Source organism: Pseudoliparis swirei, chromosome 15, assembly GCF_029220125.1.
Source record: "Pseudoliparis swirei isolate HS2019 ecotype Mariana Trench chromosome 15, NWPU_hadal_v1, whole genome shotgun sequence".
NCBI lineage: Eukaryota > Metazoa > Chordata > Actinopteri > Perciformes > Liparidae > Pseudoliparis > Pseudoliparis swirei.
The window spans coordinates 17,129,532-17,155,358 of record NC_079402.1 but is presented as its reverse complement, the minus strand read 5'-3'; the positions used below and the strand labels follow the sequence as shown (position 1 = coordinate 17,155,358).

Below are 25,827 nucleotides of genomic sequence, written 5' to 3'. Positions count from 1 at the left end.
TGTTGTGTGTCTGTCTAATGTGCACACCAGCTGCCAAGTCAAATGATTTGTGTGTCTAACAAGCAAATAAATGTTTCAGGTTCTGATTCTGATCATTAGTTCCTCCTGCATGTGTGGAGAGTGGCAGCCTTTATTTGGCCTGAGGAGAAGGAGGAGAGGGGGGAGGAGAGGAGGAGAGGAGGAGAGGAGGGGGAGGAGGAGGAGTGGGAGGAACTTGTAGAGTTGCCTACAGATTTCATTGAGAACTCGGAACGCGCCAGGTTAACATCGATGAGCTCCTCTTGAAGACCTCTCCGCTCTCGCCGTTTGGATTTACACCTTTTCTTTCCAGAGGGATTTTTTATTTCGCGCCCGGAGTGAACCGACCGTGAGGATCTATGCGAGTCATCCACATCTGTGAAGTTGAACAGGAGGAATGTATCGTTTCTTTGTGAAACTAACATTTCTGATTCCTGCAATCGTCATCTCACAAGGTAAACTTGCCCCCGAAAGATGAGCTGCAGAGAGCCGCGACGCCAGGAAGCCCAGAGGCAACTTTAAAGAAGTTATAGATGTATTTATCTGATCTCTGACTCAGGCATTTGAAGAGTTGATGTTTGATATTATAAACTGATGTAGTGGACCTCTCAGAAACCTTCTCAGAGTTTCTCTGAGCGCGTCTCTTGCTCGTGGGAACGAATCCACTACAAGTGCAGGAGCCAAACGCTCGTGCGCGCGCGCCGCTCTTTTAAGGTGTTTTACACAAGTTTGTTGTCTATTTGGTCTCGTGCAGGCAGTCGTGCTCGTGCAGCGGCACTTCTAAAGCAGCAATTCTAAAAAAAACATCATTTCATCTACATTTTAATTTAGCCTTGCAACGAACTTTTTTTAGATTAGTTATACTTTTTAGGAGTTGTAGATCCTAAATTGTTGGTAGAAGCGGTTTCTCAATAGCAAAGGGGGAGATAATGGAAGCGGGTGCGTGTGTTGGGGCCGGGGGACGCGGTGGGGGGCCACGAGAGTGGGGTGGGGGAGGCAGGGCACCTTTTGTCTGCATGTGTGGGAGAGTGTTGTGTGTGAGGGGTGGAGGGCGCAGGGGGGGGGGCGGAGGAGGCGCTGTTATTCCCGTCTGCCGGTAAACAATGCCCGAGGAGAGTGTTTTATGGCTCGTGCTGGACTCTGATTTCTTTTGTTCCGCATCTGAGCCCCGCAGCTGCTGCGCTTTCTCCGCAAAAGCGTGCGCCCCCCCCAACCCGCGAAGCCACGCACCACGCGCGCACTGGCCCTCACCGGTGTCCACAGGCAGGCTTCCCAATATCCCCCACGGACAACTGTGAAACAAATCAATTAAAGATACGGATGTGTACATTATATATATATTTGAAAAAAACCCTCAAATAAAGATGTATTAAATGATGAATTATTTCACACTAATAATTCCAACTCGGCGCCTAATCCGTGTTAATCCTATAACAACAGTGGAGATTGGACATATGATGTTTGCCTTGTGATGTCTGGGTGTGTTTCTAATATTCTTCATATCATCAACAGGTCTAAAATGCTCCCTACCCACTGAGTCGTGCCTGAATGGAGGATGGTGTGAAGCCACCTCCAACGGAAATGGAGAATGCAAGTAAGTAAAGGCTCCTAAAGAATCAGAAAGGCCCCTAAAGCATCAACACGGTGCACCAGATATTGAGCTGCAGACGCCACTCAGGATTATTATTTCCCGTTATCTTTTTGTGCCGTGTGTGTCGCATTATGTGCCGTCTTAGAAGTGCAGTCTGGTGTAATTTTGGTCCTTGAAAGTGCTTTATTTGTTCGGAAAAAGAAAAGGGGGCCACATATCCCCCCCCCCCTTTCATACCAGCCTTTGAGCGGGCCCCCGCGCCCAGCAACCAAGGGCCTTTGAGTTTTTCTGCCGGGCTGGTGGGCTCCTGTAACCGCTCCGTGAGCCACGTATTGCTCCACGAGGAGGCTGCACACATTCCCCCTGAAAAGAAAAGAGTTTAAAAAGAAGTGAAAGAATAAAAAAATAAAAAAAGTGAGTGCAGTTCCAGAGAGGTGGGAGAAGGGGAGCTGGACAAAAGCCCAACCCCCCCTCCCTTCAATCCAGTAGGCTCGTTAATGAATGCAGGACCCCTTCACCAGCAAAGTGAGAGGACGCGTCCAGTCCTAAATCTTGTTTTTCTGCCCTTTCATGAGCGACAGCTGGGGCTCGCCCGCCGCCCGTCACCCATTGTCCCGCAGTCAGAATAATGCTGTGTGACTAATCTGAGTGGGGCTTCCCATCATGCCACAGCCACCCCAAACACCACAACGCACACCAAACCCCTGCTTTAACCCCCCTTCCCTCCCTCCCCTCTTCCCTCCCCTTCCAAAAGGCTCCTTGTCTCCTGCCGCCAGAATGGGCAACCACCCTTCCACCCCCCCCCCACCTTACTCGCTTGTGATCTCCATTAGAAAGCCAGATGGCTGTGAAATGTAATTGGATTGGATGTCAAGAGAGTGAGATTAATTGGAATAAAGTGCAGAAATTTGAAGGCAAACAAGTGGGAGCAGACCGAGAGGCAGATTGTGGGCTATCTGTCTCGGGCATGGATTGATTTTAATAGTTTGTGGGTGAGGTGCTGACATCCTCTTTAGATGACCACCGTCTGTGAGCTTCATGATTCACATTGAATTCTCTAACGAAACTAAAATGGATCTATTTTTTTTATAGCTTGTATTCCTCGTCGGTCCTCAAGGGAGATATAACGGAGCTTTTTTAATCCATTCGTGGCATCGTTTATATCTGTCTGTAAAGCAGCTCGGGGGTGGCCTAGTTCACCCTCAGGACATGCGGTCAGGCAGGCGCTTCTCTGGTCTACAGGGACAAGGGGGAGCTATTGAAGGGCCCACGCTGCGAGCCTAGGGCCACCAATTCACAATATCTAATCTGCACACTCCACACACGCAGACCGCCACACCACACGTGTGCACACAGAAACTGTCCCTCCACCCTCCTTCTCCACAAAGCTGTTATTGTGGTCTCCATCACGGCTCAGCCCAATTAAAAACAGACAGGATAAGAGCATCACTTCATCCGCCCTCGCTCTCTCTTCCTCCTTGCTTTTCCTCTCATTAATCATTCATCCTCGCCAAGCCAAGCGGCCATCCGCCACTGGGAGATTCAGCCAGTGCTCAAGGGTCAGAGTGTAGAGCCTCTCTATACCGAGGGGGCTTCCAGTAAGGGTCCAACTTAAGCTTTTATCATCACTATCTGAATGTGTGCCACATTAACTGCTAACAACATTTAGGAATTGTGTGGTAAGTGAAAAGTCCACCTGGGGACACACTGGATAAAAAGAAGGAGAAGAAGATGGCACATGTGATGACACAGGGAAACCAATGCCCCGAAATGAGTCTATAGTTGGAGTCGTGAAATACTTTGAAATTCAAAAAGTGCTATTGGAGGACATCAAAATAATGTTTTATATTTAAAAAATATATATATTATGTTGTTTTTAGGTAGAAAATCAACATCAACAAAGTTACCTTATTTGGTTCCTTGCCCGTTTGTGGTAAAATAAAAGAAGTTACCATATTTGGTTCCTCGCCCCATAAAGGGTTAAACCGTGCAGTTCTTATTACGCAATGTTAAATGGAAGGTCAAACGGCTTTAAACCCACAGCTGTAATTCTTGGGGTTCTTTTCGTTCTATGTTTTGTAAAATGTAAAATATTATATAGACGGAGGCTTCAAATAAGCCCAGTTGGCTTTTTGTTTCTTCCTGCAGTGAGATATTCCTTTATCTCTGTTGTGATTTTTATTTTTGTTTTATTGTTTGAATTGTGCAAAAAAATAAAATAAATAAAGGTTAGGTTTTGTGCATGTATATTTGAGTGGTAAATTGGATTTAAATCCTCTTCCAGCTCAGTTCCCACGAGTGTGAGAGCAGTGAGTGAAGTCACATGCTAGCATGGAGAACGAGGTTAGGCTTGATGTAAACGATGGTAATCAGATGTCCCACAGATGTGTTTACTGGGATTACACTTGCGTCGAGACAGCGATAAAGAAAGGATGTTTTCTTTCTTCCTTGTTCTTAAATTAGACACCCTTAATTTAAAGCTTTAATCTGCAAATCATCTCCAAGAACTAGAAGTTTCTTTTCTCCTGTTTATGACATTACTGTGAGGCCGAGAGCAACAAAGTAAAACGGGAAGTTGACAAAAAGTTTTCATGCAAATTGTTAACAGAGGCCGTTTGTAATGCACTATTTTTAAAACCATACAAAATATCGCCACAGAAAGAGGAGATAAACATCACTGTGTTAAAGGAGAACCACAGGATCAACACACTTGTTCTTGCTTTCTATCTTTTTTCATTCTTAAAACTCGAATGGGGTAAATATATTCGATTAAAACAAAATCAACTAATCACTCTCTTCTTTTCATGTTTCTCCTGACATGGGCGACTCTAAATAATTCTTGTATTTTTCTGACGTTTCAATTTATCATTTGAAGACGTGCACACATCAGAAAGAAATATTGTAAATCTTAAAATGAGGAAATGAGATGTCCATCCTGACGTAATTAAAAGAAGCACAAAAGTGCAATTACTTAAAATAAAATATAGTCATTAGGTTCCGAGAACGGTGTAAATTGACATCTGCTTTTATAAGCATTAAATATTTTTAAAAACACATTTTCTCTACGGATTAATTCATCACGAGAACACAAATTCAGTTTGGGGAAGATCCGAAACACGTCTAGACTGGAGCGTGTATTTAAGTTTGCGGTCGTACGCGACGCACAGGAACAACAACGTGGCGCCGCGATGGGGAAGTAGTCATGATTCTGTGGAGTTAGAGGTCATCTGAAGGTCTTGGGCTTCCTGTTTCCCATGCGGCTGTAGTCGTCTTGTAGCGGAGGCACCTTAAAAAACATGTAAAGGCACCGCGAGTCAAATTTAGTCTCCATTTGTGAGACGGTGATGGAGGCACAGCGGGGTCAAAAGGTCGTTGCCCCTCGACCCCGCTTTTACACGACCGACTCACTGCCGATGCTGCTTTGCTGAAATAGACTCTGTTTTGTTCCGCGGTGACTGTTAATAATAAACTCTCAACCGTCTCGCGACGCGTCTCAAATACTGCTCGACGTCTGACAAAAATAGACCCGACTCAGAAAAACTGAAAGTCTACCGCGGTTGCTGCCGTCGGACCTCGCTGACCTTGCACGGAGCTGTTCGGTGTTGCATATTGACGATAAAATGTCTCACTCGTAAAGAGCGTCTCGAGCGAGCCCAGCGACCACTTAAAAGATGTTCCACGAGAAGGAATGTCGCTCTTCATCCGTCCTCCTATAGGATTACCGAGCAGGACTCTGTTAAGGCTCAGCTCCATGCGGGCTTAAAGGGAATCAGGTGCACAGCCGGGTCAAGTGCCTGTTGGCGTGGTGCTTTTATTGGGGTTCAAGCTCTATACGGCTGCCACTCCCCCTGGCTGGGCCCATTCCCTAGATGCCACGGGGGCCCTCCCTGATAAAGCACTCCAAGATCCTCTAAAAGCTACTGTGGAGAAAACCTTCACTGCTTAAGACGTACGTTTCCACATTTAGTGACTGGGCCGTGACCGGGATCCTGTGAGTCTGGAGATCCTCAGCGCGGGGCGATCAAAGCTGTGCTGTCACAGCACATAGATAAGAGGCTATTTGACTCTAGTGAGTGCTGAAAGTTCACATGTACCAGCACAGGCTGCCAAATGTAGAAACAGCAACTCCTCTGGCAGGTCAGTGTTACACCACAGGGCATGGGGCAATGGGCTCAGTGGGTCAGATGCTGGTGCCTTCCTCCCTATCTGTGTTTTAATCACACGAGAGGACATGCTATCAGCTAAAATAGTTGCTGCTCATGTAAAGTCAGCTACGAGAGACGAGAACAATAGGGGGAGAACTGGTCCCAGATCAGCTCCAAACTAAACATGTTGTGGTAACACGTCATGTAGGGACCTGATTAGTGGTGACCTGAGGTACTTAAGCAGATGTGTCACTGATAACCATTGTAGGAGTGGGAGTGGCAGGCAGGTGGTGTTCCGAGTTTGGGTGTGAGGTGGGATGTCTCCATGAAAACCAGTAGAACGAGGTCTCACACACACACACACACACACCGGTGCGGTGTTTGTTAATTGGCATTTGGGATGTGAAAGTGATCTTGCAGTCATTAGTGGAGCAGGTGGTCAGTTCTGTGGCTGACCCTCGTAAATCTTCCCCCGTCGCTCCTTTTAGAGAGTGAGACAGAAAATAGCGTACTGCCATCAACATTATCTCTTTATGAACCTCTGTGATTTGATATTTAAGTACAGCTTGAGAGACAGGGTAACTTGTATATATGACTGTATGCACAGCTGTTACGCTTATAGGTCTCCTACTGCAGCTTCAAACCCACTGATCCCAGACATGCTCTTCCAGGCCCCGGCACATTTCTCATTTCCTCTCGCAGAGCCTCACTGTTCACTTCTTGGTCTTACTAACAAATGTGGACTTGGGGGGTCTGATTCTGGCTAATGATTAGACACATCCAAGGGAGTAACAGCGAACTAGTTTATATGAATAAGGAGGAAAAGGCAGAAATGGGGGGCGGTGAGTGTTGAAGAAAAGCAGAAGTGAGAGAAGAGCTGATGATATTGTGCTTTCACAACCATCATAAAAAAGAAAAACCAAGATCATACAAGTCTTTACACATACTGGATGCCGCCCTCAACCATTTACATAACATATTCTTCAGCGGTGGCATTTCCAGCGCACAGTGGGGCTGGTTTTGTGTCACCAAAGAGTGGCAGATGGTAGATCAGGCCCAGAGGGGAAAGAGGAGAAAGAGAGGGGAGAGACGGCAAAGAGGCCGTCCCACAGTCACAAAAGTGTCCGGGGTCAGAGGTCGGGGAAGCATCTGCTCCAGCCTGAGGGGACATTGCGGCGCGGTGGAGAGACCTGTTGCCGTGGTGTGTGTGTGCTGCTTTACAGCGTGTGGGTGGATCTTTATCTCCGAGCGGACTGACTTCAGGACAAAGAGGATCTATTACAGTTAGTTAGCGTGGGATGACAAACACACGCATGAGTGCGCACACACACACACACACACGGCATTAATAACATCTGTTGCACAACTGAGTGAGGACTTTATATGAAGACGGTGAACCGACGTGGTGATTTTTCAGGATAAAGTGAAATGGGAAGCAGGGAGACTTCAAAGCGAACCCCAAATGCTTTTACAGTCTTCTGTCAATTGCAACTGTCTGGGCTCCCTGTGGGGCTTATGGCACTGTTAAAAACTCCCTGATTGGCCTCACCAAACTAAGTCAACAAGGGTGCTTTCGGCAGGCTCATGTGACATAAGGAGAGCGCTGTAAAAAACAAACTGCTGGAAGCTGTAAAGGAAGGAGAGAAACGAGAAAACGGAGCGATGGAAAGCTCGACGTGTGTTAAAGTATAAGAGACGGGGAGGAGACGCTCCAGTAACAGTGAATAGACAAAATGAAGAGGAACAGGTAAGGAAGAGAGGAGTAAAGCTTGACCGTCGTGATTGAGAGAAGGGGGAGATGGGGGGGGGGGGGGGGGGTGAAGAGACAGAAGTTGCAACAGCTGACTTCACATGGGTCCTTTATGTCCCTGGAGAAGAGGTTGGCTTGTCGGCACCCACCCCCCCCCTCCCATCTGATGAGGGGACAGAGGGGAAGGAGGGAGGAGAGGCAAGGGGGGAGGAGGAGGAGCCCCGTCCAACAGCTGCCTTCATTAACATGCACACCTGCTCCCTGTGGAGATACTCCAACAGATGCCCTCCCTTGCACATAGACACTCGCACGCTCATACACACTCACTACACACTCCCACTGCGCCAATTCAAACATAAGCACTTTTTTTTAATGGTGATTTACGGTTAAGCTGCACATCTGATGATGTCTGAGTGGTTTGTCTGGGAATAAATATCAGGGAATTTCTCACAAATTTCTCCTAATATTCCAAACACTGCAAAAGAGGAGGGACTCATCTTCATCCAGATCCTGTCCCGACTTTCTATGTCTTCACTTCCGCCCGTTTGAGCGATGTGACTGTAGCAGCAGCCATCCTTAGTCTGGATGGGAGGGAAGTGCCCGGGGGCTTCGGGCCCTGAATGCAGCGCTTCATCTCGTACATCCAGAGCCGGCACAGCCCCCTTGATCTCCACAGGCGTTCACGATGAGGGTGGACAGCGTGGGGGCGAAACGTAGATGGGAACGGGCTGCTGCGGCGGGACTATTTAGGGTCGTCTGTTGTCCCGGCAGAGTGTGTTTTCAAGCTTCTGAGGGAGTCTAATCCAGAGAGACACACTAGAACAACATGCCATTCCCACATCCCTGTCCATTTTTCTGGGCGGGAAACATTTAGTCCCTCGTCGTCTCATTCCCATGCTCTTTAGATAACTACTCCCTATGAATTAACCCTTGTTTTCTAATCAACACTACTTCCCACTGTTTACTCCCCAGGTGTCCCAGCGACTACGTCGGCAACCGGTGCCAGTATCCCAGCCCCTGCAGCCCGTCGCCGTGCCGCAACGGCGGCGATTGCCGCGCCGTTTCTCACGGCAACACCTTCGACTTCCGCTGCGTGTGCCGCCTGGGTTTCAACGACCGGCTCTGCCTGACGCCCACCAACCACGCCTGCATGAGCTCGCCCTGTCGCAACGGGGGAACGTGCGATCTCATCACCCTCTCGGCCTTCCGCTGCCGCTGCCCACCCGGGTGGTCAGGTGTGTAGATGTCACCGATATTCCTCCTTTGTCATCATTCCACCGAGAAGCAAAGTGAGTAACGGAGCTCTCTTTTTGTCGTTTTGTTTTTATCAGGTAAAACCTGCCAGCTCGCCAACCCGTGCGCGTCCAATCCCTGCGCGAACGGCGGCCAGTGCTCGGCCTTCGATTCCACCTACATCTGCACCTGCCCGCCCGCCTTCCACGGTCAGACCTGCAAGCAAGACGTCAACGAGTGCGCCCAGAGTCCCTCTCCCTGCCACCACGGCGGCTTGTGCGTGAACGAGGTGGGCTCGTACAACTGCCGCTGTCCTCAAGAGTACGCCGGCCGACACTGCGAGACGACCTACATGCCGTGCAGCCCCTCGCCGTGCCAGAGCGGAGGCACCTGTGTGCAGAAGGGAGACACCGTCTATGACTGCAGCTGCCTCCCAGGTAACACACACACACACAACTTCTATCTCCACTCGAATAAGCTGAACAATCGGGATTGACGTGTGTGTGTGTGTGTGTGTGTGTGGGGGGGGGGGTACATACAACTCAAAACATGCTTTTGTTTTTCTACAACCAAAGTTGACATAAAAACCAGCCTGCTGCGGAATGAATAGTCTCTCGTTTTGCCCCCCCCCCCCCTCTGCCAGCCTCCACTGGCAGGATGCAGTCACACAGACGCTTCCTGCTGATAGTTACCACCAACTCCAGGGGTGCACACATACAGATAACCGTATAGATACACACCCTATTTATGAGGTCACACACACACACACACACGTGTGATTGTTTTTCAGTTGAATACAGACAGTCTGCTCTTTATTGCGTTGGCACCCAACCGCCGTTGCGGTGTTGTGAAAAGTTTTGTTTGATTTTGAGCAATTGTGGATTCTGCCGTTAGAGACAAGTGGCTGTGAAGAATTCTCCCTCCCCGAACCGCGTCGTACGAAGCACATCTCTGTTCCCCTGTTTTATTTGAGCGAGGGATGTTGTGTGTGGCTGTGTGTTAAAGTTTAACCCATGCTGCGAGTCTCTCGCGGGGTGTCCTTGCTGGAATGCGGATAGATAGCGGAGCGGCGACGGGCACCTGCACAGCTGCGGGGTTGATAGTTAATCAGACGTTCGTGGCTGTAAAACACCCACTCGAGCCTTTGATGTTCGAGGAGGACATAAGTTGCCATGTCATCCGCACGGCATTAAAAACAATCTGCCACGAGGATGAGGAGGGCTTATTTTAGCCGAGTGATAACAAGAGGCGAAATGCTCTTATTAACTAAAAGCAAATGTCGCGATACCGTTTCCCTGAATGTTGTCTCTCTCCTGGCTGGTCAGGTTTCACCGGTCAGCACTGTGAGCATAACATCGACGACTGTCCAGGCCACAATTGCCAAAATGGCGGCTTGTGCGTGGACGGTGTGAACACCTACAACTGCCGGTGCCCGCCTCATTACACAGGTGATCTTCTGCTTTGAGAATAACCACAATGAAAACGTTCATAAACCTCCCCTCGCACTGGACTTCACGCTTTCCTTTCCCCCTTTAAAAAAAATGTTTTAGGTCAATACTGCACGGAAAACGTGGACGAGTGCGAGCTGATGCCCAACGCGTGCCAGAACGGAGGGACGTGCCACGACACTCACGGCAGCTACCACTGCGTCTGCGTCAACGGCTGGACGGGCGACGACTGCAGCGAGAACATCGACGACTGCGCCAGCGCGGCTTGTTACCACGGCGCCACCTGCCACGACCGCGTGGCCTCCTTCTTCTGCGAGTGTCCTCATGGACGCACAGGTACGCCCCCCCCCCACCCCCATGGCCGAGCACGCCGATCATAATCGAGCGATTCGAGGTCGCGGTGGATGAGTTGATGGAAACATGTGTCTCGCGGCGCTCGCAGGTTTGCTGTGCCACCTCGACGACGCCTGCATCAGCAACCCGTGCCAGAAGGGTTCCAACTGTGACACCAACCCCGTCAACGGCAAGGCGATCTGCACCTGCCCCCCAGGTTACAGCGGCTCAGCCTGCAACCTGGACATAGACGAGTGCTCCCTCGGTAAGTTGTGGAGTCCACTGTTTCTTTCTTTTGGTTTAGAAATAATGATGCATGAATGACCCAACACATGACAACTTGCATGTTTAATGTTGTAGGCGCCAACCCCTGTGAACACGGCGGCCGCTGCCTCAACACCAAAGGCTCCTTCCAGTGCAAGTGTCTTCAAGGATATGAAGGACCTCGTTGCGAGATGGACGTCAATGAGTGCATGTCGAATCCTTGCCATAACGATGCCACCTGCCTGGATCAGATCGGAGGGTTCCACTGCATCTGTATGCCAGGTCAGAACGGTTTATGTTGCATGGAGAGAGGAAAGGGGAAAGTTTAAACGCTCAAATCGTTGTTTTTTTTATCCAACGCTGGGACTTTGACGAGGATATGAAAAGAAAACTAATAATGTGTCTTTCCTCATGACTGTTTCAGGATATGAGGGTGTGTTCTGCCACATCAACGCAGACGAGTGTGCCAGCCAACCTTGTCTCAACAATGGCAAGTGCATCGACAAGATCAACTCCTTCCACTGCGAGTGCCCCAAAGGTGAGAAATGATCGGGGAATTTGAAAGATGAGTTAATGGAGTACAAATAATGAGGTTCTTGGATCCTTTCCGGTCTCTTTTTTTGGTCAAGGAAATGAAAGCAGATAAGAGGCGATAAGAGAGTGGATCATTAACTCATTTGTTAATGAGTAAATCATACCATATATGGATCACAGGTTGGATGTAAATGATTTACTCTGATAGTGTCACTGAGGTTTGTGGGTGAAGAGGACGGAGCGGATCAGGTTGCAGAGAGATTAGCATATTTGGCGGGCATGAGAGTTTTCTGGTACAGCTTAGCGACAAAATTTGTGGAGGGCGGGGATTGGTTTGTTGCCGGTGAGCTGGACGCCATTGTGTTGTGTTTTGAAAGAAAGATTTCACTGCACAGTAAGAGCCGAGGAGGGGGCGGGTGGGGGGAGGAGTGTTGTGGAATGGTTCGTAAGGACATCCAGCGTCCTGCAGACTGAGTTCAGATGCAAAGCAATTCATTTTGTGGCATTACACACACTGCAGCCGTGATATACCGAATACAAGAGTTAACATTTTTCACATTTAAACAATAATTGAAACAAATTTTAATCCTGTGTTTTCCTCCATGCATATGCAGGGTTTTCGGGGAGTCTGTGTCAGGTGGACATCGACGAGTGTGCCAGCACACCCTGCAAGAATGGAGCTAAGTGTACTGACGGTCCCAACAAGTACACCTGCGAATGTGCTGAAGGTAAAAACAACAATTGTCTTCTGAATTAGCTTGAAAATGTAAAAATGTTCTAGATAAATGAGCATTGCCATCATTCTATGAAATACCTACTCTCTCTCTTCCCGTCCAGGTTACACAGGGCAGCACTGTGAGACTGACATCAACGAGTGCTACTCGGACCCCTGCCATTACGGCACCTGCAAGGACGGCCTGGCCTCCTTCACCTGCTACTGCCGCCCTGGCTACACTGGCCGCTTGTGTGAGACCAACATCAACGAGTGCCTCAGCCAGCCCTGCAGGAATGGTGGCACTTGCCAGGACCGGGAGAACACCTATATTTGTGCTTGCCTCAAAGGCACAGCAGGTGAGACTTTAGACATCAACTTTCAGAGTAAATTTTTTTGAGATTTTCCTCCAATCCATTTCTAACATTTCTCCAATCTACAGGTTTCAATTGCGAGGTCAACCTGGACGACTGCAAGAGCAAACCCTGCGACTACGGGAGGTGCATCGACAAAATCAACGGCTACGAGTGTGCATGTGAACCCGGCTACATAGGTGAGCATTGGGAGGAGTTTACAGGTGCAGGGGGGGTGGTCTCCTGAGCTTTGGGAGGGGCAGGTAGGACAGGTGGCTGGCGGGTCTCTGGCGGAACAATGGTGTAAGATTGCCTGTGTGGGATGGAGTGGGGAGGGGGGGGGGGGTAGAGTAAGGAACACAGTCCCCAACCTGATACACACACACAAAACACACACAAAGCGCTAACTTTGTTTGCCATTTGAAAAGGTTGTGACGTTGAGCCTGCAAAGAGTCCGTAAGGTGATCCTTTAAAAGGAAAAGAGCCCGGCCTTTAATCACATATCTGATGTGTAGCGGCGTGTAACCGCATGACAGATCCCATAAACGTATCACATTGAAGCTCTTTCACTTCACCTACTTCACTGGCACATGCCCACCTGTAATGTACACATTCATGAAACTTTAGTGACAAAAGCTCTTCCTCCCTTTCATGGCCCAAACAGAGCCGGTTCTGACCGGTAGCGGCTGAGTGATTATGCTAGAAAAGGGGGGCAGGGAGGAACAAGTGTGTGTGTGCAGGCTTCTGTGCAGCCCTCCTCCTCCTCTTCCTCCCCTCCATCTTTTTGTGCTTGCCGGGGTGAGTGCGGAGGGCATGGCGGGACTGAGACACAGAGGGACAGAGGACTATTGTAACTGAAGATCGGGCAGTTGGGCCCTCCCCTCTTGATTGATGAAGAGCAGAGGAGGAGGGAGCTGGCTCGGGGATCAGAGGGGGGTTTAATTGTTACTCGCCGTGTGTGAAATGGCTCTGGCCTTCTGTCCCCTGTAAACAGCTCTGGGTGAAGTTAGTTCTCCCTGGATGGGGGGGGGGGGGGGGGTGAATTGGGAGAGAAGCTGCAGCCCCTCCCCCCTCCTCCCACCCTACCTCCTGGCAGCACCTCCCCCCTCTCAGATGCAGCTGAAACCCTCCTTCTGCCTATTCAATGGGGCCTCATTCAATCAATGAAGGAGAGGCAAAAGGGCCTCCAGGGGCCGCCAGGCTAGGCACACATTGGAGCTGCCACAGCGTCTGCCTGTTGAATGTTTAGGGAGTCTTTCGTGTTAGTTATCTCTATTGTCCAAAAAGCCACACAGAGCACCTCAACTAGCGGCTTACAAAGCCTCAAAGAATACCACATCAGAGGGCAACATGTCCAGCTGTGGGGCATTCATCATGGCCAGTGTAGATATGTCTCATTTCACATCTTTCAAAACGCATATATGCTGCATCAAACTACAAATCTTCTCTTATTGCCTTTCAGGAACAATGTGTAACATCAACATCGATGATTGCGCCATCAACCCCTGTCACAACGGGGGCACGTGCGTGGACGGCATCAACAGCTTCAGCTGCCTGTGCCCCGAGGGCTACAACGACGCCACCTGTTTGTCTCAGGTGGACGAGTGCGGCAGCAACCCCTGCATCCACGGCCGATGCCGGGACCTCATCAACGGGTGAGCCCAGATCCACGTTTGAAAATGCGGCAAAATAGAAGCGGAAAAATGAAACCCATCGAATTGAAATACAACACGACTGACCGGAGATTTTTTTTCTCCGTTGAAGCTACAAATGTACCTGCGATTCTGGCTGGAGCGGCCCCAACTGTGACATCAATAACAACGAGTGCGAGTCCAACCCTTGCATGAACGGGGGAACCTGCAAGGACATGACCAGCGGATACCACTGCACATGCAGAGCTGGCTTCACTGGTCAGTTACAACCCTTTGGGTCACTCGGAGCATGCGTGTGCCCTGTAGCCCACATGTAACCCACGCGTGTTCTCTAATCCCGCCACTGTAGGACCTAACTGCCAAACTAACATCAACGAGTGTGCCTCCAACCCCTGCCTCAACCAGGGCACCTGCATCGACGATGTGGCTGGATACAAGTGCAACTGTTTGCTGCCCTACACTGGTATGATGTCTAACTGCTTATTTTTCCACACTTTTTAACCCTTGTGTTGCCTTAGGGTCATTTTGACCCGAATCAATATTACACCCTCCCCCCGCCTTAGGATTAATTTGACCCCATTCAATGTTTAATGTCGGTGTTCTTTCGGTAGTCAACAAACAAACATAAAGTGCCTCACACTTAAACTTGGAAAACAATATTAATTCTAATAATTTTCTGGAGGTTTTAATTGCTGGCGTCAAATTGAACCCAAAGGGTAAAATATGTTAGTAAATATAAAGGTAACAGGAGGGTGAAACATTGAATCGGGTCAAAATGACCCAAAGGCGGGGGGAGGGTGTAATATTGATTTGGGTCAAAATGACCCTAAGGCAACACAAGGGTTAACTGGGTTGTTTATTGTAGTCAGCTGTTTGCACAGGTCTGATACCGTGGAGGATATCTTCCCCTTTCCACTCAGAAGGCGTATCCAGTCCTATCTCGTGTTGTTTTAGCAAACATTACCTAATGGCCACAAACTAGGATTGTCTGTTTTTGACGTGTCTGTGTGGAAAGATCCGCCTGTCTGCTTTGCAGGGATAACAGTGTGTGTGTGTTTTGGAATAACACGGCTAATATAAGCCGGCGAGCTGGAGCCTGTTCCAAACCCTATTCCCACTTCCGCCACGTCCTGTTTCCGGTCTATGATCAAACAATTGCAGGAAACAGGAAGGAATTTCCTGTTTGGCTAAGCCGTCATGGAAATGGATAAGGAAGTGGGATACAAAACTGGAATTTAGAAAATGGCTCAAAAGGAAACCTTTTTTTCCAGGGATTTTAACATTTTGTGACTTGGTGTTCAATATATTTACCACTGATGTTTTCTTTTCTTCGCCAGGTGAAAACTGTGAGATCCTGCTGGCACCCTGCAGCCCCAGACCCTGTAAGAACGGTGGAGTGTGTAAAGAAGCAGAAGACTACCAGAGCTTCTCCTGTATCTGCCCTGAAGGATGGCAAGGTATCTATCCATTCCTACATGGCCACCAACAGGCACGTGCTCAGACATGTTTGGGGGGGGAGGGGGGAGGCCCAAAAGAAGGGCACCTATCGCCAAAATGATCTATCGATTGATCACTGTAACTTGAAGTTAGCAAGTAATTGAAACACATTGTGTCGGGAGAAGACATGAGAGCTAAACAAAATATTTTTTTCTATTAACAATTACGATTTATTTTAATTTACAAAATGATAGGAGCGAAAAAAAATGCCATATAATAAACGCAGGAGGAGGAGGAAGAGGGAGGGGCGCGGCGGGGGCTTGTGAGCGCCGCGGTGCATGTCGGGGCGAAATTCTCACAAGAACTGGAATAGATGCCCCGTCAGATATCAAAACACATTTGGGGGGAATTGATGACAGAGAGTAATTTTTATTCTTAAATACTTATTAATGAAGAAAACATGTGGCTCCAGCAGAAGGGGCACTTTGCTCATCCAGGGCAAAAGGGGAGGAGCTTGAGCACCACTAGGGATCTATCTGTGCAAGTGCCTGGCCACCAATCTATCCCCCTACTGGACAGTGTGGCAAAGTTTTCTATAACTATCTTTCTCCTCCCCCTCAAGGTCAAACATGTGAGATCGACATCAACGAATGTGTGAAGAGACCATGCCGCAATGGCGCTATCTGCCATAACACGATGGGGAGTTACCAGTGCAAGTGCCAGCCAGGTTATATCGGCCAGAAGTGTGAGACCGACACGGATGACTGCAAACCAAGTAAGGAACAGATTTCCACCACTTTAAATTCTCACGTTGTCGACGATACAAAACTGTAAAATGGTGATTCATCATTTATTCTCTGTGTTTCAGATCCCTGCAGTAATGGTGGTCTGTGTCGCGATGGCATCAACACTTTCACATGCACCTGTCTGCCCGGGTTTCGTGGCGGCAGGTGCGAGCAGGACATCAACGAGTGTGTGAGCAACCCCTGTAAAAATGGCGCCAACTGCACCGACTGTGTCAACAGCTACACCTGCACCTGCCCGCCCGGCTTCAGCGGCATCAACTGCGAGCTCAACACCAACGACTGCACGGACAGGTAACCCCCCTCGTCAAGAAGTGGTCTCTACTTATCTAACATGCCCCCAAAGCAAGTCTTATAAGGTTTTTTAAATTGTGTTTTCTCGTGTCTCTTTAGCTCTTGCTTCAATGGTGGCACCTGCGTGGATGGAATTAATGCGTTCACCTGCCGGTGTCTACCTGGATTCACTGGCAGCTACTGCGAATATGATATCAATGAGTGTGACTCCAAACCGTGTCTCAATGGAGGATCTTGTCTTGACAGTTATGGGACATACATGTGTACCTGTTCTCATGGCTACATAGGAGTCAACTGTCAGGTACAAATCATCCCATGTCAAGTTAATTGTGTTCAGGCCCTGTGGCGGTGTCATGCAGAGACCTCACCATTCACACGGTTCACTAAGTATTACCTGTCTTTGATTCCCTGTTAGATTCTTGTGCGCTGGTGTGATTTATCCCCCTGTAAAAATGGAGGCTCATGCTGGCAGCAGGGAGCGTCTTATACCTGCCAGTGTCAGACTGGGTGGACTGGTCTCTACTGTGACATCCCCAGTGTGTCGTGTGAGGTTGCAGCCAAACAGCAAGGTAACATAACAAACAATATTTTCCATTATGTGATGTGCTTTTTAAATGAAATATGTTGAATCAGAATCAGATTTATTTGGCCAAGTATGCATCACACGCAATTTGACTCTCTCACAATGTATTTACACAGAAATAGGATTTATATTGACAGTGACAGATGATGATATGATATGATTTATTTAAAAGCTAATGCATTGCATAAAACATATAATATATATATTATATATATCTATATATGTATATATAAATAAAAATAAAAATATATTTAATTTTAATTTTATATATATATATATATAATATATATAAAAAATAAATATATATATATGTGTGTATATATAATATAAAAAAATATATATATTTTAAATTTTTTATATATGTATATATATATATATATATAACAAATAAATATATATACTGTATATATCTATATATATATATAGATATATATAACAAATAAATAGGCTTTGAATGGTCTGCGTTGATGTTTCCAGGAAGGCAGGATCGACAGTCCTGTGTGTTGTTTGTGCATTCAGTAACTCTTTCCTCGTTGATTTCAGGGGTGGAGGTGGCTCACCTGTGCAGGAACTCTGGCCAGTGTTTGGATGCCGGAAACACACATTACTGTCGCTGCCAGGCCGGCTACACCGGGAGTTACTGCCAGGAACAAGTGGACGAGTGCTCCCCGAATCCTTGCCAGAACGGAGCCGCCTGCACTGACTATCTGGGCGGCTACAGCTGTGAGGTAGGTCGATACCGGTTGGAATTAATTAATGGTTGAGAATTACTGCGAGAAAAAAAAGAAAAAGTGATCACAGCACATAAATAACCGTTCTACAATGAATGATTTTCTCTCTCTCTCTCAGTGTGTCCCCGGCTACCACGGTGTGAACTGCTCCAAAGAGATCAATGAATGTCAGTCTCAGCCCTGTCAGAATGGAGGCACGTGCATCGATCTCATCAACACGTACAAGTGCTCGTGTCCCAGAGGAACACAAGGTATAACACCAGCATGGCAACTTCAAAGTCATTCATCGATTTTTGACCACAGAAATGCAGACAAGAATATATTTGTAATGCACTGTTCTCTCTCCTATAGGCGTCCACTGTGAGATCAATTTGGATGATTGCAACCCCTCCAGCGACCCGCTGACCACTGAGCCCAAGTGCTTCAATAACGGGAGGTGTGTGGACCGCATTGGAGGTTACCAGTGTGTGTGCCCGGCAGGCTACGTAGGTGAGCGCTGCGAAGGCGACGTCAACGAGTGTTTGTCCGACCCCTGTGACCCCATCGGGTCCTACAACTGCATTCAGCTCACCAACAGCTACCGCTGTGAATGCAGCACTGGATACACAGGTACTGATGCTCATCCGGCAGCACGTAACACCGTTGCAATGTTCCTGCGTGCGATGTTGAAGTGGTGTACACATGGTGACGTGTACGTTGTGCTTCGGTTCTCCAGGTCAGCGTTGCGACAAAGTGTTCGATGGCTGTAAAGGAAGACCCTGCAAAAATGGAGGGTCATGTGCTGTTGCCAGTAACACGCCTCATGGCTTCATCTGCAAATGTCCACCTGTGAGTACAGCTGAGTGATCCACTCAGACCACTGCCTCTTCTACTCTCCTTTTGACCATCAAGTATATCACAATGACCTTTAACCTCTGCCTGTTTCCGTCCCTCCAGGGCTTCACCGGCTCCTCCTGCGAGTATGATTCTCGTTCCTGCGGGAGTCTGAATTGCAGGAATGGAGGCACATGTGTGTCAGGCCACCTGGGCCCACGCTGCTTGTGTCCACCAACTTTCACTGGGCCAGAGTGCCAGACCCCCACCGACAGCCTCTGCATCTCAAACCCTTGCTACAACAGCGGCACGTGCCAGATCACCCCCGACGCGCCTTTCTTCCAGTGCAGCTGCCCCAGCAACTTCAACGGCCTGCTGTGCCACATCCTGGACTATTCCTTCGTTGGAGGTTTTGGCCGGGACATCACCCCGCCTCCGGAAGTGGAGGTGAGCTGCGAGATTCCTCAGTGTGACGAGTGGGCCGGGAACCACATCTGCGACTCCCTGTGCAACAACCACGCCTGCGGCTGGGATGGAGGAGACTGCTCGCTTAATTTCGACGACCCGTGGCAGAACTGCTCTGCGGCCTTGCAGTGCTGGCGCTACTTTAACGATGGGAAGTGCGACGGCCAGTGCAACAGCCCTGGGTGTCTCTACGACGGCTTTGATTGTCAGGGACAGGAAGGACAATGCAAGTAAGTGTAGAAAACAGATATACATGTGTGTGTGTTGGAGAAATATTCGTAGGATTTGTCATATAATCGTATATCCGACCGCTAACCCAGTATCCTTTTCTTCCAGCCCGCTGTATGACCAGTACTGTAAAGACCACTACGCTGACGGTCACTGTGACCAGGGCTGCAACAACGCAGAATGCGAATGGGACGGCCTGGACTGCGCCAACAACATGCCGGAGAAGCTTGCAGACGGCCACTTAGTCCTGGTGGTTCATATCCCCCCCGAACAGCTTAAAAATCGCTCTTCGGCCTTCCTCCGGGAGATCAGCAGCGTTCTCCACACCAACGTGGTGTTCCGCCGCGACGCCAAAGGAGAACCGATGATCTTCCCTTACTATGGCAACGAGCAGGACCTCGTCAAACACAACGTGCTGAAGCGCTCCGCAGACGGCTGGCCCGAGTGGGCCTCGATGCCCGCCAACGTTTTGGGTCAAGTGAAAGAAAGCGTTTCTGCCATGGTCAGCCCTCGCAGACGCAGAGAGCTTGATCCTGTGCAGGTCAAAGGGTAGGCACCACAAGGAGATTTTCATCAACCAAAAACATATCTATAATCATTGGAATTTCGTTGACAGAAGTGTTGCTTATCTATAATTCCACCCATTTCTTCTCATAGGTCTGTTGTGTACCTGGAGATCGACAACCGGCAGTGCTACCAGCAGTCCAGTGAATGCTTCCAGAGCGCCGCAGATGTAGCCGCGTTCCTCGGAGCGCTGGCCACTAGTGGGAATCTCAATGTTCCCTACATTGAAGCTGTCACCAGTATGTAACTCATTCATTTCCAACTCTTTTGAAAAGTCTAAATTCAGCATGTAATATTTAAAATGATCACCAAGTTGAAATCCAAGTAACACAACGTCATGTCGACACTTTTTCCAGGTGTGAGACCTACTTCCTCCAGTTCAGAGCTCTACCCCATGTACGTGGTCTTCCTGGGCTTGGCTGCGTTGGGCTTCATCTGCCTTGGTGTTCTGGTGTCTCGTAAGAGGCGACGAGAGCACGGACAACTTTGGTTTCCCGAAGGGTTTAAAGCGTCTGAGCCCAGCAAAAAGAAACGCAGAGAGCCGCTGGGAGAAGATTCTGTTGGATTGAGGTAAGGAGACTTTGAAAGTGGAACATGGAGGCTTCGGGTTAGGGGGTTCGGTGAGGGTGTAAACGTGGCCTCCTAGTGGAGGTCACGAGAGCGCAGGCACACAGGGATATTTATAAAATGTGTGAGTGTTCCTTTTAAAATGCATGAAAATGCTAAAAATCCCTCTATAAAATGTAATACAACCATTAATAAAGGGTTAGGGGGTGAGAGTTAGGGTTAGGGGGTTAGGTTGGGTGAAATGTGGGGTCCGAGGAGGAGGACCAAGAGGGGCACTGGCACAAGGGGGAGTCATGATTTAAAAGTGGGTAAAATGGGCTTAAAATAGATTTTTAGGCAAAACAAGATATAAATGAATATAATTTTACTTAAAATAATCTTGAAAAGAAGGGGAGGCTAAAAGAATAAAAAGAAGATTCTGTTGGATTGAGGTAAGGAGACATTGAAAGTGGAAGATGAAGGCTTCGCGGTTAGGGGGTTAGGGGGTTAGGTGGTTAGGTAAAGTCTACCGTTCTCAGCCTTGACTGGCAGCGCTGTACTTTATCATGTTTCTTTTGGAGTCCATGTCATGTCACTAATCCGCCTCCTCTGTCAAACAGGCCCATGAAAGACTCCGACATCAATCTTATGGATGACAATCAAAACGAATGGGACGATCAGGATCCAGACTGCAGGCGCTTCAGGGTGAGAGAAAAGCTGCGCCTTGTCTAAATAAACTGTTTCACCGTTCTCCACCGTTTTCCTTGTGTGCTACTCCTGCTGACGTCATTATGATTGCCGTGTGTTTCAGCTTGAGGAGCAGGCCATGTTGGATTTGAGCGACCGTACTGACCACAGGAAATGGACACAGCAGCACCTGGATGCAGCTGACCTGCGTATCGCTTCCATCGCTCCTACGCCTCCTCAGGGGGAGATAGAGAACGATTGTATGGACGTGAATGTCAGAGGACCAGGTGTGTACACTTCTTATTGGATGATTTACAGGATATCATGGAGAAAACACAACGTTTTAATCTTCCGTAAAGGCTGACAAACACATGACTCATTCTAATCTTCCTCCTCCAGATGGTTTCACTCCCCTGATGATTGCGTCGTGCAGCGGCGGAGGACTGGACAGCGGTAACATCGAAGAGGAAGAGGATCCCTCAGCGGAAATCATCTCTGACTTCATTTACCAAGGCGCCAACCTCCACAACCAGACCGACCGCACAGGCGAGACCGCCCTCCACCTGGCCGCTCGCTACGCCCGCTCTGATGCCGCCAAACGCCTCCTCGAGTCCAGCGCCGACGCCAACGTTCAGGACAACATGGGCCGCACGCCGCTCCACGCCGCGGTGGCTGCCGATGCACAGGGAGTGTTCCAGGTAACCTCTTCCTCCATGTTCCTCTAGGTCTCTCCTGGCTCTGATTTTGGTCCAGCAGCTTCGAACAGCAGCTTAACTAAACAAGTCCGCGTCCTTGCAGATCTTAATCCGAAACCGCGCCACTGATCTCGACGCCCGCATGCACGACGGAACAACGCCGCTGATCCTGGCAGCCCGATTAGCCGTCGAGGGCATGGTGGAAGAGCTGATCAACTGCCACGCCGATGCTAACGCCACCGATGATTCTGGTAGGTCACGCTTCATCGACTACTCATCTCCACGGTCTCTAAAGAGCCCTCTCAGCGTGCTGAGCTCATGATGATCGACCCTCATCCTGTTCACGCTCTCTTGTCAATCTCAGGTAAATCTGCTCTTCACTGGGCCGCGGCTGTCAACAACGTGGAGGCTGCTATGGTGCTGCTGAAGAACGGTGCCAACAAAGACATGCAAGACAACAAGGTATTTGAAATGTGACTGAGATGGTGCTAAATGAGAAGTATTGACACGTTTACATTGATTGAGTCGTGTGTTAACTGGGCTTTTTCCTCGTTTGCTTATTAGGAGGAGACACCAACCTTCCTCGCGGCCCGTGAAGGAAGCTTCGAGACAGCCAAGGTTCTTCTGGAACACTTTGCCAATCGTGAGATCACCGACCACCTGGACCAGCTCCCCAGAGACATCGCCCAGGAGCGCATGCACCACGACATCGTCCGCCTCCTCGATGAGTACAACGTGGTCAGGAGTCCCGGGCTTCACAGCGGCCATCTAAACACCTCCAGCCTCTCGCCGCCTCTCTGCTCCCCCAATGACTACCATAGCAACCTCAAGCCCACGCTGTCCGTCAAGAAGGTTCGAAAACTCAGCTCCGGGGGCAAAGGAGGAAAAGATGGGGGCAAAGATGGAAGGACGAAGAAGAAAAAGTCGCTGGATGCAAAGGGTAACTTGCTAGACACGTCAGCTGTCCTGTCCCCTGTTGATTCCCTCGAGTCACCGCATGGGTACGTGTCTGATGTGGCCTCTCCCCCCATGACATCACCCTTCCAGCAGTCCCCACCCATGTCTTTAAATCACCTGCAAGGCAATGGAGACCATATGGGTCAGATGAGCATGGGCAAGGACATGGGCTGCATGTCTTTTGACCCGAACCCACCCCGTCTGTCCCACATGCCTGTGTCCAGCCCCAACAGTCAGGGCACAGCATCCATCGGTGGCAGCAGGGGAGGCCAGTGTGACTGGATCTCCAGGATGCACCCAGGCGTAGGCCAGCAAGGAGGCTTCACCCAGGCGTCACCCATATCCCACAACATGATGGGTGCTCTGCATGGCGTCAGCACCGCCACCCTGTCTCAGATCATGGGCTACCAGAATCTGCAGAGCAGCCACCTCGGCTCGTCCGCACACATGATGCAACAGGCTCATTCGCGGCAGCTCCAGCACCAGAACTCTAACTCCACCACAGGGGGCCAGTCCCTCAGCCAGAGCTTCCCAAACGTGGAGCTGACCGGCTCAGACATGCAGCAGAACAACGGGCGCTCGATGCCCATCCACACCGTCATGCCACAGGAGACGCAGATCCTGGGCAACCAGTTTCTCACCCCTCCCTCCCAGCATAGCTATTCTGGCCCCATGGACAACACACCGAACCACCAGCTACAGGTGCCCGACCACCCGTTTCTCACCCCGTCACCCGGCTCCCCTGACCAATGGTCCAGCTCGTCCCCACATTCCAACATGTCTGATTGGTCGGAAGGCATCTCCAGCCCGCCGACAAGTATAAGTATCCATTCGCAGATGAATCTGATCCCAGAGCAGTTTAAGTAGAGACTTGTAAAAAGGAAAGAACTCTTTGGTGGGGGAAAAAATATATACAAAGAAAGTTCAAAGAGAAAAAGAGCGACACGCCTGCCTCAAGATTGAAGATGCTCCTTCTCTATTATCAGTTTTGATACTAACGTTGAGAACAGTTTGAGTTATTTCGTATTTATTTATGTGTTTAAAAAAAAAACTTGAAATATAAAGAAGATGCTTTTATATTTATGCTTTTTTTTCTGTTATGTATGGGAAGATTAGAAACTGTTTAAAAGGAGTGTATATCCAAAAGAATACTCCTAGATGTGTACACTGGCTATTTATTTGTGTCTTGTTTAGCTATATTCACTGGATTTATTTTAATATGTTGGTCTTCACAAATTTTTATTTTTTGGGATTTGCTTTATGTTTGTACATATTTTGTTTCCAACTTTGTAATAGATTATTTTAAAATGTTCAGTATTAATTAATTAATTATATTTTAACCTCCTTTGTCCTTTTAAATGACACAGGATTTGTTACTGAACTACATTTCACTAAGTCTTATCACTGAGTCTGTTAGATGATGATCAAATATATATATATATATATAAATATATGTATTTATATATATATATATTTAGATATATAATGTTACGCCTTTCATGATGTTGCTTCCTACACTGAGCCTTTGTGGCAAAATGATGAAGAGAGTAACTGAGCGAAGGTTTTAGAGACCTTAAAGCACAGAACAAAAATCCCTTATGAGTTGAGAGATGCTTCTCAAAAGGAGTCAAATGCATCTTAATCAACCTGAGCCTATTTTTTTCATTAAATAATGGTTTTGGCTGGTGCTGAATAATTGATTTGTAACACTTTATGTTTTCATATTGTTTACCAAATCAGCGATTATGGTTACCTGTTGAGTGTTAAATTGCAGACCTGTTGTAAAAACAATGAAATGTTACATATGCCACAATTGAAATAGTTCCAGATTTATTTTTAAAGAAATGTCTTTGAGGTGGAGAACATTGTTTGTGAAAGAAATGAGGACCTTTGTTTGTGTGTTACGACACCACCTGCACGTCGTGGAGTTTGAGGTGTCCACATGTCATGTTTTATATAAACTAATTCAAAGATAAAAGATGTTTTAAGAAAAGATGTAATTCAAAATCAATGTCCATGCAAATTTGTAGTTTGCAAAGAAGTATTTCATGATTAAAATGTTTTGTAAAAATGGTCTTGATTCAATAAAAGCTGATGTCAAGTTTTAAGATATGGTTTTCTTTTACTCTTCTAATTGTATTTCCTGAAATGAGATGTGGCTGACATTGTAGCCACCTAATATGTAGTTCATTAAAGTGAACGCAACACTTATTGCATTAATACGAAACGTAAAGTCAGACGTTGTTCTGTGACGCCCTCTGGTGGTGACAGCCTGGTAATACCACAATGAGGGCAACGTCTCTGCTGCTGTTAAAAATCATGCCAGTTCATTTTAGCTGAGATTTCAGACTTTAATCCATGTCTGGATGTCCTCTTAACCCTCCTGTTGCCTTCGGGTCAATTTGACCCGATTCAATATTTAATGTCGGTGTTCTTTCGGTAGTCAACAAACAAACATAAAGTACCTCACACTTAAACTTGGAAAACAATATTAATTCTAATAATTTTCTGGAGATTTTAATAGCTGGGGTCAAATTGACCCCAAGGGTAAAATATGTCAGTAAATATAAAGGTAACAGGAGGGTTAAACATTGAATCGGGTCAAATTGACCCGAAGGCAACAGGAGGGTTAAACATATTTACCACCAACTGGCTGCTAATGGTTTCCTTTTTAGATATTCTATTGATCTGTGCTGGATCCTTGGAAGAAAACGAATTGATAGATCATCTGGAAAATAGAATTCAGTTCATTTCTACACACTAAATATATATGTTTCTAGGTTACCTGGAATATACTGTTAAATACATTTCACATGTGTCTCGGTTGCAACCTAAAGACTAAAGCTACTGACGATGTGGAATATTGCGTATAGCAGTGTTTTCAGCTACAATTACAATTAACAATGGATGGAAAGGGGGGCTTTTGGTGGTGATCGAAATAAGCGATGTGTATAGCAGCCTTTATAGAAATATCCCATTAGCCTTCACAGA

The 25,827-nt window shown here is 47.9% G+C and overlaps 1 protein-coding gene across 1 annotated transcript; it reads left to right on the top strand.

Annotated features, from left to right (window-relative positions):
- The first annotated feature begins 329 nt into the window (after positions 1–329).
- notch1a (notch receptor 1a) lies at positions 330–24,944 on the top strand. Its single transcript, XM_056432756.1, has 34 exons — positions 330–473; positions 1,531–1,612; positions 8,477–8,739; positions 8,836–9,174; positions 10,063–10,185; positions 10,288–10,521; positions 10,628–10,783; positions 10,879–11,064; positions 11,207–11,320; positions 11,931–12,044; positions 12,154–12,387; positions 12,471–12,581; positions 13,844–14,036; positions 14,146–14,291; positions 14,383–14,496; positions 15,371–15,490; positions 16,093–16,245; positions 16,339–16,567; positions 16,667–16,868; positions 16,983–17,136; positions 17,694–17,878; positions 18,000–18,132; positions 18,233–18,490; positions 18,597–18,709; positions 18,818–19,389; positions 19,496–19,936; positions 20,045–20,190; positions 20,308–20,521; positions 21,118–21,202; positions 21,309–21,471; positions 21,584–21,882; positions 21,983–22,130; positions 22,244–22,341; positions 22,444–24,944. The coding sequence occupies exons 1-34, from the start codon at positions 416–418 to the stop codon at positions 23,701–23,703; spliced, it is 7,440 nt and encodes a 2,479-aa protein (XP_056288731.1). The 5' UTR covers positions 330–415; the 3' UTR covers positions 23,704–24,944.
- The last annotated feature ends 883 nt before the right edge of the window (positions 24,945–25,827 follow it).